This window comes from Benincasa hispida, chromosome 12, assembly GCF_027475165.1.
Source record: "Benincasa hispida cultivar pf3 chromosome 12, pf3_genome.v1.1, whole genome shotgun sequence".
NCBI classification, from domain to species: Eukaryota; Viridiplantae; Streptophyta; class Magnoliopsida; order Cucurbitales; family Cucurbitaceae; genus Benincasa; species Benincasa hispida.
The window spans coordinates 33,505,957-33,517,935 of record NC_143489.1 but is presented as its reverse complement, the minus strand read 5'-3'; the positions used below and the strand labels follow the sequence as shown (position 1 = coordinate 33,517,935).

The window sequence follows — 11,979 nt, the reverse complement described above, 5'->3', positions numbered from 1 at the left end:
TGTTTGGCTTGGTTTTGACCTCCTTAGACATATTTAGGACATTTTTAGCTCGTTTTAATATTGAATCATGAACTCGAGCATAACCCTGAAAATCAGTAACAAACGACATCAAATATAATAAAATCATATAAAAAACTATCCTAAATCAAGGGCAAATAACACATATTTTAGGTGTGTTGGTGTCCTAATCCATTTGGCTCTGCCTAACATGACTCGAAAACTTTGAGATGAATGCTCTAGGTCAGAATTTCTCTATACATAAATCATTATGACTTAAGGAAGTAAGTCCATTCTAATACTCAAACTTTCTATTTGCTACACAATTATACTTTTTAACTAAGCATCAGAGTCTGTGTGGCAAGCACCACACGGAGTGCAAATTATAAATTCACCATTGTTGTCACGTGAAGGTAAAATGCATTTTTTCCGTCCAAATTTTGGCATAAGTAGATTCGTATGACAAATATACTGTAATTTTTCCTACCTATAATTAATCGTTTGTCATTTTTTGTAATTTTTTTTTTCCAGATGATTAAAAGCTTATTGAAGAAAGCATAGGTACATTATACTTTGTTCTTCCAAGTTTGAATTTTAAAAAAGTTTTCACCTTTATTTTCAAAATTAGAAAGGAAGATTTTTCTCTAATTTGAAAATTTTTATTTAGATAAAATGTATTTTGAATACCGACCAAACATAGTTCTTTATGATCTAAAATTGTGTGTTTTTTGAAACTTCCTAATTTTGAAATTTTTGTTTAGATGAAACGTATTTTGAATAGTTTGTTATGATTTAGAAAACTCTTTTGGAATTTTTCTAATTCGAAAATTTTTGGCCATATACATTGCCAGTTTGAATTGACTTGGAAAAAGTTTTCGAAAAGAATTTTCATTTAAACAATTTGGATAAAAAAACGATTTATAATAAAAGTATTCATATATTTGGCAACTCTTTCTCAAAATGTTTTTATGTTATTTTGTTTTGTTACATACTAAAAGTGCTCTTATTAATGTCAAATTACTATAAAAGATCACTATAAAATGTTATGAACTAATAATTTAAAATAATGGTCATCTAGGGTGATTGTCGATGGAGTTGGTGGTGGTGGTGGTCGGAGGCGGCAGGGCTGGAGTTGGCTAATAGAGGGTAGTGGTAGTCATGACAATTTAGTGGAAGTATGGTAGATGACTTTTGAAGGCGTTTTGGTAATTTTAAGAGTCATACAAATTAAGACAAATTTACCATTAAACACTCATTTCATAAAACTCATTTTTTCAAAAGTTATGGTTGCCAAACACTCAAACCTTTTTCAGTATATTTTTTTTTTCAAAATTAAACAATACGTATTTTGGGATTTTTTAATTAAAAATTTTTGGTTAGATAAAATATATTTTGAACACCATCTAATTTGTTAGAATTTAAAAATAGGTAATTGTCTCAAACGACAAAACAAAAAGGGGCAATTGTTTTAAAGGATAAAGTTGTTGAAAATATTTTTATATATATCAAAATGCCACTTTTATTAATGATAGACACTAATAGATATCAATTAATGTCTATACATTTATCAATGTTCACAAACTTATTAATGTCATGAAAACAATGATTTAAAAATCTATATTAATAAATAAATTGACTCATTTTCCTACATTTGAAAATAATGATTTAAAAATCTATATTTTTTTAGGTAAATTAGTTATGGGTATCTTGATTACTTATCAATTATCAATTAATTAGAAATTTTTTTATAAATATAAAAATTTTCAAATTATTGACAAAAATAGTAAAAAAAATATTTATAAATAGTGATAGACTTCTTTCCACATTTATCACATGGTATCAATCTATAAGTTTCTCTCACTTGTAAATATGGATAGACTTCTATCCACCTCTATCAAATTAATTAAAATTTACTATTTTACGTAAGTAATTTTCCTGATTTTTTTTTTAAATTTTGAAAATCCCCTGATTTATGTCCCTAAAACTCCTCTACTTTTCCATTTCTCTAATTCGGAAAACATTTTGCCCTTCAAACGTGTTACCATCTTTTTCTTTCCTTTTTTTTCTTTCTTTTTTTTTTCCACCAAAAGATTGTATAGAAAACACTCAAAACAGAAAATCAATTGACACAGTCCCAAGCAAGGACATAGGATTATCGAAGTTATCCGGTGAAATTTCTTGCAGATAACAGCCATGGCCTCCGCAATCCCAATGAGTGTGTTGGGCCCTCTTCCTTATCCTTCACAGGTTCTCTTCTAACTTCCGCTGCGCTTCAAACTTTACGACACCTGCATTTACACCGTTCATATCATATTCCAAGTTCTTTTGTTCCTCGTAGCTTGAGATCGAGTGATTCCTGTTAATTTTTGTTTAATTTCTTCTTCATATCCTCTTCTTGTTTATCTGTTGGAACCCCAGTTGTATACATTATGAATTTGTTTCATCTACAGGGAAAATGTTGCCAACCTTCGTTAAATTCTCCCAATACCCAACTGATATGTAGTTCCACAAGTTCTAGGTCGATTTCTTTGCAAGTTCAAACTATGAACTTCCCTGTAAGAACACTAACATGGGGATCTCAACGCTCAAGTTTTCCTATCGTGAGAGAAGCATCTCCCATGAAGAACAGAAGACTCACCTGTGTAAACTCTACGACAAAAGTAAATACTGAGTTATTATGTTTGTTTCTTTCTTAGTTCTTAAATTCTGTTAACTGGCTGAAAGTAGAGGGAAAACTGTTCTAATCCATGTTATAAGTTTGAATTGAAATAAAGATTTTCTAGCGGGTTATTTGTGTTGTATATGTATGTATCTATCTTCTCAACATGGAAGGGATTAGATATTTCAACGTTTGCTGATTGAGTTGATTCTTTGTTCAGAAATCTCCTTCTCGTTCTTTATTGATTATGTTGGAATGTCTTAATCTGTTATGTGGCCCTTTGAACGACCAAGTACGTGAGTAGCTAAATGACCTAAGTTATATTCTTATTTACATTATTTGCTGTATTTACAATATTGACCCTAGAGTTTAGAGAAGTGTGCTATATAAACTCTCTCTATAATCTAAACTATTCTCTCTATTACTAAGTTGTTCTTCCTCTGGCACGTAACTAACACAAACCATGTAAATCACTATGTTGTTTGTTTACTGTTTTGTACTTTTATGTTTACCTTTATTTATCAATTTCATATCAAATTAGGTGCCCATAATAATTGTTTGTTTTGATTATCCTAATTGCTTTATTTTCTTATAATGTAGGATGTAGAGTTGCAAGCAGAAGTCTCAACAAAGTGCTTTTTTGACATAGAAATTGGAGGTGAACCGGTAGGTAGAATCGTGATAGGACTTTTCGGAGATGTTGTTCCAAGAACGGTAGAGAACTTCCGAGCCTTGTGCACAGGAAAGTTGGAACGTCCACCATCTTTTTGAAGTATAATTTTTCCACTTTGTTCATTGATTTATCATAAAAGTATCATGGTGCAGGTGAGAAGGGATATGGGTATAAAGGATGCTCCTTCCATAGGGTGATTAAAGATTTTATGATTCAAGGAGGGGACTTCACTAATGGAGATGTACGCACTCCCTCTCTCTCTCCCTGAACATATGTACACATTTATTTACGTATGTCTATGTGTGTATATATTTATATATCTATATTCACAAATGGTATCTTAGGCTTTCAAGAAAAGATGCCTCCAATCTGGTTAAGGCTGTATTGTTGTTATTTTGGCTGCAGGGAACTGGTGGTGTTAGTATCTATGGTTCCAGTTTTCGAGATGAGAATTTTTCATGTATGCTTCTGGAATGATTAACTTTTTGGTATTAGCCTCTGGGTAAAAATATAAGGAAATCAAACTAAAACTCAATGATATGGATAACTTTTGACTTGTCTGCAGTGAAGCATGTAGGACCTGGTGTACTTAGCATGGCCAATGCCGGACCTAATACTAATGGAAGCCAATTCTTCATCTGTACTGTAAAGGTAATTCAACTTCAGCATCCTATTCTTTTCTGAAGTTAACTTCAACTGCAGACTATCAATTTCAACATGTATGGAAGTATTCCTCTTTCATTTTAATCTTTATTTTGCAGTTCTGTTCTTTTTAAGGTATTGAAGAAAAATAGCTAAAGAATAGGAGGAAAAGGAATTTATAAAGAAACTCAAACAACTAATCATTTAGGACAATTTTGTTGAAAAATAAGGTTATGGATGATTGCAGAGGGAATGAGATTGCCTTTAAGCTTGGTTTATAAAGGGCCTATTAGTGTATTGCTAATTTTGTATGATATATACTCCAAACTCGAGGAATGTAGGACCCTTTTATTAAAATATATTTATGACCAGTCATTAGCAAATTATATACACAATCAACAACTATAGGTTTAGGAGCATGTGTTCCTTAGTAATATGTTTCCAGCAGCTTTGTCAAGAAGATCGTTTTTGTTCTAGTGTTAGTTGTCGAGATCATTTGTTTTCTAATGAAATGAATATTCTATGGTGGAGGCATTCAAGGTGTGTAGGGGCTTTTTTTCGTAGCAATCGTCCTCAGTTTATAGGTGGTGTTTGATTTTCTTCTCCTTTGCATCTACCAAACTTCATAACCTTCTCTATCTTTCCGAAACTTAACAATTGAGGTCTGGAGCCTTTTTCTTTTTATATGTCAATTTTCTCTTAATATAATTGTTTCATATCAAACTAAAGAAAAAAAAAAGGATTGGTTTTCCATGTAATATAGGTCAAACTAAGACAAATCCACCATTCTTGAAGTACTATGTAGATCATAAAATCTAGAAAGAACATATTTTGGAAGGGTGAACTGATCATATTTTCATTGAATTTTTGAATTCAAAGCATACTTATTTTCGTTTCACCATAATATTTTGTTGAAATAATTTTCTTTTTCTTCACATCTTTGTCAATAATTAATGCATCTACAATTTGCATCACCCAGACGCCATGGTTGGACAATCGCCACGTTGTGTTCGGACATGTTATTGAAGGAATGGATGTTGTGCAAAAAATTGAATCACAAGAAACAAGCAGGTTAGATATTCCTCGCCTGCCATGTAGAATTGTTAATTGTGGAGAACTACAGATGATGGTTGATTAGCCTTGTAATTATCTGTAGCTATTGAGTTCTTTGAGGCTTAGGTATGCATATGATTCATCTTAGTAGTTCTGGGTGGAGTATCTCTTTATCCATCTTCTCCTTAAAAGTTCTTGTTCTATTTGTAAATGGTGACTTGTCCTGTTAGCTACAAGTAGTGAGAGATGTATTATTATTGTAGAATATCGATACTTAAAGCTGTTAGCTACGAGTAGACTGAGAACTGGTACACATATTTCTTGTTAATAGAGAAACAAATCGTTTACATAGCTATGGTGGGTGTGAAGTGCAGTTCTTTGGCATGAACTAATACTTGAAGAAATAAAGCTTGTGGAACATAAAGGTTATTTTATTATTATAATTTTTTTATTTGTTATATTACTCATTTTGCATTCTGCGTGTAAATATTATATAAGTATTTATTTTTTTTTAACCAGAAACTTTGACTAATGCTCTAGGATATACACTCTTGTAGGAGTAAATTGGAACAAACAATAAAGAAATACAAAAATTCCACAAACCATAACAAATGAAATACTTAAAAACTTAGCAAAGTAAGGGTATGAACGTCGGATGCCCATAGAAGTTGGAGTAGATGTCTGAATGCTCCAACAAGTGTTGTTGAAAAATTATCTTTCGTTTGTGGAACTTTATTTGATATAAGATTTTCAAAATTTTATAAAATCACAATATAGTATAAGATTGTTATAACTTTTCAAAATCTATGCATTCATCTTTTGTCATAGGATTATATATTTTGCTTCTAAGAATATAGGCTTCCGAAGTGACTCTTGATATTCTTTGATTGTCAGTGTCATATGAAGCAAATTAACACAACATTTGTGAATAGGATCGTAATTTGAATATGTAAAAAACTTATCATATGTAATGATTGGACCAAAGGAGCGTCAAATTCCTACGACCCAAATCAAATATAATCATGTTCCTGTGTCTTACTCTAAATGGGTAGTACAGTAAAGCAAGGAGTCAAACCATTGGGAGCCACATGAATTTCTTAATCGAAAAGCTTATAGATGGTAACGAAAGGGGGGAGGGGCGTTTTGATTGATGATTACGAAATGGACGTAAAATGCGCGAAGTAAAATGACACGGAGTGAATTTATGAGATGCAATAGTAAATTGAGTGCACGGAATGTGAATATTGATAAAACAAATAGAGTTTGGGTTCGATTGAGTCTTTCCTACTATTTGTTATTCTATCATTGATTAATTCCTAAGTAAAGATGAAATACTCTAATTAATACTTAGCCATCTCATTCTTATAGGACAACCCACCAAACTTTTGACAATGCTCACATGTTTTTCAGAAAAAGTATGCATCCGTATCGAGAGTTTTCCAGTACAATCCAGAGTGTAATACCTTCTTAGCTGTTCGTTTAGGATTAAAATATCTCCCACAAGTATGCTCACGGCAAATTGTTAAAACAAAAAAGAATACATCATTAGGGATACATCTCCTAATTATCTAATAGAACAAAACTTCTACATGTAGGGATTCTCCCACACATAATATTTCAACTCACTCTTAATCTTATCACGCTTGCGCCTATTGAAATCGATTGGAAGGTTACCTATGACCAGATAATTAACTAGATCTACATATCATGGAGTTATAAGAATATTGTCTGCTTGCATCAATGCTTGATTTGAAAAGTCTCTATCAGAATGAAGACATCCCTCATCTGTGGTCAATCTACTCAAATAATTGGCAATGGCGTTTTCACACCTCTTTTTATCTTAGATCTTCAAGTTGAACTCCTGAAGAAGGAGAATCCATCTAAGAAAATAGGGTTTAAACTCCTTTGATATCAAATATCGAAGGGCTGCATGGTCAGAGAACACAACAATCTCAGAGCCAACAATATAAGAATGAAAATTTTCAATTGCAAAAACAACAGCTAAAAGCTTATTCTCTATAGTGATGAAGTTCTATTGGCCCGGGTTGAAAGCTTGGAAGCATAGCAGATCACATGGTGCTTCTTCTCTACTTTCTCCCAAAACTACTCCCATAGAAAAGTCGCTAGCATCACACATGGTCTCGAAGGGAAGATCCCATCTAGGAGCCTGAATGATTGGGGCACAAGACCAAGCACCGTTCAACACATCGAAGCTAACTTTGCAGTTATTATTGAATTTGAATTCTACATCTTTTTGGAGTAACGAGGTCATCAATTGAGCTATCTTCCTGAAATACTTTATAAACCTATGGTAGAATCTTGCATGACCAAGGAAAGAACGAACCTTCTTCACATTTGTGGGGTAAGGGAGCTTAATGATAACATTGATTTTAGTAGGAGTAACTTCAACGCCATGCTTAGAAATATCATGCCCAAGGACTATACCACACGAAGCCATAAAATTACATTTTTCAAAATCTAAAACTAGATTAGACTCAATGCATCTCTCTAAGACTCTAGACAAATTCAACAAACAATCATGAAAAGAGTCTCCATATATAGTAAAGTAATCCATGAGACAAAACCGACTTTTCAATTAACTTAACGAAACGACTTCTAGAACAATCAATTGAACGGGTAAGGCTAAGATCTAGCCAAAGAGAGAGGGAGAGGTTTGAAGACTAGAATAGGAATTTCTTGTTTAAAAAAATTGACTTATATAGAGTTAGAAAATATGCAGCAATTTTGCCCCATCTGTCTTTGTTGCATAACTGATGGAAAGCTTGACTTTCTTACTTTGACACTTAGCTGAATTGTGGCCGTGAGGCTTTCCTCTCGTACCATGCCTGTTTCAACTTCCTTTCCTGTAAACAGAAGACTAGCAAACATGATCAATAACTCTTACAGAAGGTAATGAGGAAGACTATTTTACCTCGTTTTTAATTCTTTGTCTTTTACAATGCAAATAGGAGCAGTATTATATGTCACTGTTGTCAGATTGAAATGTCAATAAATGTATCCTTCTATTAGAATCAAAATGGATATTCGATTACATATTCAAAATGAAGAATAGAAAAAATGAAATACTATGGTCTTTTTCGTAGAAATAGTATTCTTGCTTATTTCGATGATCCCAAAATACAGAAGAAATAGTTTAGGAATTACCAAATATGGACTATAGGGGTGCATTCAATCCTAAAAAAAGAGGATTTGATTGAGTATCGCGTTCTAGAGTCATGCAGAATAGACACTAACCGTCCGAACATTACTTATATTTCCTACTGAAGTTTTATATTCTGAAAATGGAGGAATCTACATCTATTTCATTAGCATCAATGCCGCTCCGCCGACCCTTCATAAAAACAACTAAGACTAAGATCGATGTAGATGAAAGCACATTATTTGTGGAGTTTGATGGTGAGATAGTTAAATTCAATATTTTTGGTCCAATGAAGTCCCCCACCACTAAGCACACGTTCTTTGTGTTAGATTGACGTTTTTTATTCCCTTGAGTAGGAGGTCATTTAGGACGTGTACGAGGATGATGAGGACGATTCAGGAAACCTGATTCCCTTTAAGGAACTTTTAGCCATATCCATTACAGAGCTGGTAAGCATGCCATCACCTTCTTCTAGTGATTCATCTAAATGTGTGTTTCCTTTCGTTGTGCAGGCACCTAAGGTCGAGCTAAAATAACTTCTTGAGCATCTCAAGTATGCTTACCTTGGAGAATTTGAGACATCATCCGTTATAGTCTCAAAGGATTTGACTGTCAAGTAGGAGGGGTAGTTGGTTGAGGTTTTGCAAAAGTATAGACTAGCTATTGGGTGGACACTGGCAAACATTAAAGGCATCAACCCAGTTTTATGCATGTAAGAATTGCACTTGAGGATGGTTCAAAGCCATGTCAACAACACCAGCAACGTCTGAATCCCATGCTTAAAGAGGTAGTGATGAAAGAGGTTTTCAAGCTTCTAGATACAAGTATTATTTACGCCCTGGTAGATAGTGAGTGGGTTAGTGATGTGTTATTTTATGCGGTGAAATAATGAAAGGTATTGCGGTGATGGAAATGCATTGTGCAACAAATTTTCTCAGCAGAATCCAAGTATAAATCCTACTAAGTTTCCTGGTAAGTCCAGGGTCGAACTCAGGGACTAAGAAAAACAATATGCGGTGATAATTTTTAAGATCACTTTGCGGTAACAAATAAATTAATGATTGGTTAGTTTGTTGTTTGCGGTGTAAAAAGTATGCGGTGGATTTGAGAAAAGATTGATTATGCGACAGATACACTAAGTATGCGAAGGAACGGGTTGAAAAGGTCTTTAGCTAGCGTTTCCCGAGAATGTGTTCAAACTATGCGATCATGCTAAACTCATGCGACAACAAATCATTTTTCAATGCAAATGTGGTAACTCCTAATTCTAGGACGCATGCGATGAATGCGATAATGTCCATAGAGCTTATTCCTAAGTCTTTACTCTTTGCCTATGCGATGATGAAAGATGCACACAAAGACAAGGTGACTGTATACAATCATAACCTATCTTTAGGATGCATGTGATGCGTTAATAGCAAACAGTGCTTATTCCTAAGCTCCTATCTCTTGATTACGCGTTCTAATCTGACTCTCCCGAGCCTAGATTCTAACCTACTTTTTCAAGCCTAGATTCTGTCCTTAGACTACCCTCTCGAGTATCTCTAATGGACGAACGACGCATACATAATACAAGATAATCGCAAAGAATGATGATCCCTAGTTATGCTAGCTAAGTGCTTCTCAACCCATTCGACAGATTTAGCTACTCATGCGTAATAAACAGAGAGTGAATAGATATAAAGAAGTAAATTCCATTTCTATAGATAAGTTCAAAGTACAAAATGACAATGGAAGATAAGGATAGAGAGCCTCTAGCAATCCCTTGCTTCCCAAGGCTTTTACACTGTTAACTCTATTATGTTCAAAAGATGTTCCTACTTCTGCAGAAGTTGGCCCTCTCTCTGATCTCAACGCTTCCGACACTCTTCCAAGTTCACCGGAATGATCTCTCAGTACAATCTCACTTCCCTCGCTTCCACCTTTTAAATTAAAGAAAAACTAAGAACAAGGCTATTTCTAACTATGGCGAAAATTATCTAACTGTCCGAACTCGACGAACCCCTTTACTGAAGGTTGCCTTCAATATTTATAGAGCTTCGGGGTGAAAGGTTTCTTCTCTCTTATGATTGCACTGATGGGATGACATTAATTCTCTGTCTGATACGCCGAATATTTTTCATCGAAAAGTTGAGTGTACTTGCTACAGTAGTTCGTTAGTTGCTTGTCAACTTAATTCGGAATCGACCGTCATTAGCTTTCTGTCCCATCATGATTTATTATGCTTTTTACCCAGATACGCCCACCAAGTTTGCGTCGGCTCTATGTAGCAACCTTCTTGAGCAGATATTTACGAGCGCAAATGACCACATAGCCTTGCGGTGACGCAATCTTTTTATGCGGTCGACCGTTGATTTCTTATGATCGCATTTTCCGCCTTGCGTCAACGCATATTTTGCACAAAAATATCTAAGTTAACTATTATCATGCGATGGATGCATGCGACCGCAATATTATGAACTTAATGCTTTTTTGATGCAATCTTATATGTTCTTATCAACGCAACCCTACATTGTTTTATAACTTAGCACTGTAATAATGTGCATTTCTGTCCGTTATCACACCCCCAAATTTAAACAATGTTTGTCCTCAAGCATAAGCTAAAGATTTTCTTTAGAAAGTTGACCACAATCTCTTTTCCTAGATTTCTCAAGGATGCCTCATTCAAATTCGGCACACCAAAATTTCCTTAATTCTTATTCAGGTCTCCTCTAAAAAAGACTTTATTAGATTCCAGGACATCACGTGATTTATTTCGAAAAAAACTTTTTCACTGGGGTGTTAAATGATTTTTTATTCTTGCGTATTTTAGATATTATTTTTTTTCTCTGATCTTGCGCTGATCCAAGTGCCTCGTCTTCGTTTTGACTTGCCCTCACGTGTGTCTTGCAGACATCAAACTACGAGCAAGGCACTCTTTCTCAGACTAAACTCATACCCATTTGGCAGTGGAGTTGCGGTCATTTTTTATGCGTTGATCACGATTCCTACCTTCGTTCTGGCTTGCCCCCACGTGTGTCATGCGGACATCCAACTACGAGTAGGATCCCATCACAACGTTCTGATTTTTTTTTTTATAAGGCTAACAATAGCAAGGTCGAAAATAAATACTGCACCCCCAAATTTAAAATGCGGCAATGTCCTCATTGCTAATAGATTGAAAGAAGTCATGCGATGTTCTTAGGAAGTTTCGTAAAGGGTCAGTTTGAAAGAAAGCTAGCAGACCACTAACATCTATAAATATTTCATGAGGTGACTGTCTTAAAATTAAGTTGACTCTAGTGTATACGAAAAAATAGAGGCATGCATTTCATCATTAAAATCATAATTAGCAAAGAGAAAGCATGCGGTGACTTACTAAATTGATCAATGTTAAATGATTGCGGTAACCAAAGAGGATGCGGTGATAAAATTTCAAAATTAGAATGCGATGCGATAGTGCAAAATTTGGAATAAAGTCAAGGGAAGATACAACCCCCAAATTTGCACTGTCGCCCACATTATTTGTTGACGCATCCTACTTTGCGGCAATCTACTTTCTTTGGATTGCGGTGACAAAATTAAGTAGTTGCGTCTTCGTGTAGCATCTCTGCAATCGTTTGCCTCGATCGTTTGCACAAAAAACATTGAGAGGATCAAATAATAAAAAAACAGAGTTAGCAAAATCGTTTACCACGATCGTTCAACATGATCGCATTATTAATTTAACCATTTTTTTTATATAGACAAAGATACAATAGCAATTAAAAAACAGGTGATGAAAGTTCATGAAGTATTGGTATAACACAAAAGGGA

At 34.3% G+C, this 11,979-nt stretch overlaps 1 protein-coding gene across 1 annotated transcript; it reads left to right on the top strand.

Annotated features, from left to right (window-relative positions):
• Positions 1 to 1,982: 1,982 nt before the first annotated feature.
• LOC120067699 (peptidyl-prolyl cis-trans isomerase A1) lies at positions 1,983 to 5,375 on the top strand. Its single transcript, XM_090308037.1, has 7 exons — positions 1,983 to 2,244; positions 2,448 to 2,657; positions 3,257 to 3,399; positions 3,483 to 3,570; positions 3,735 to 3,789; positions 3,895 to 3,980; positions 4,951 to 5,375. Exons 1-7 carry the CDS (start codon positions 2,191 to 2,193, stop codon positions 5,107 to 5,109), a joined length of 795 nt encoding a protein of 264 aa, XP_090164163.1. The 5' UTR covers positions 1,983 to 2,190; the 3' UTR covers positions 5,110 to 5,375.
• Positions 5,376 to 11,979: the final 6,604 nt, after the last annotated feature.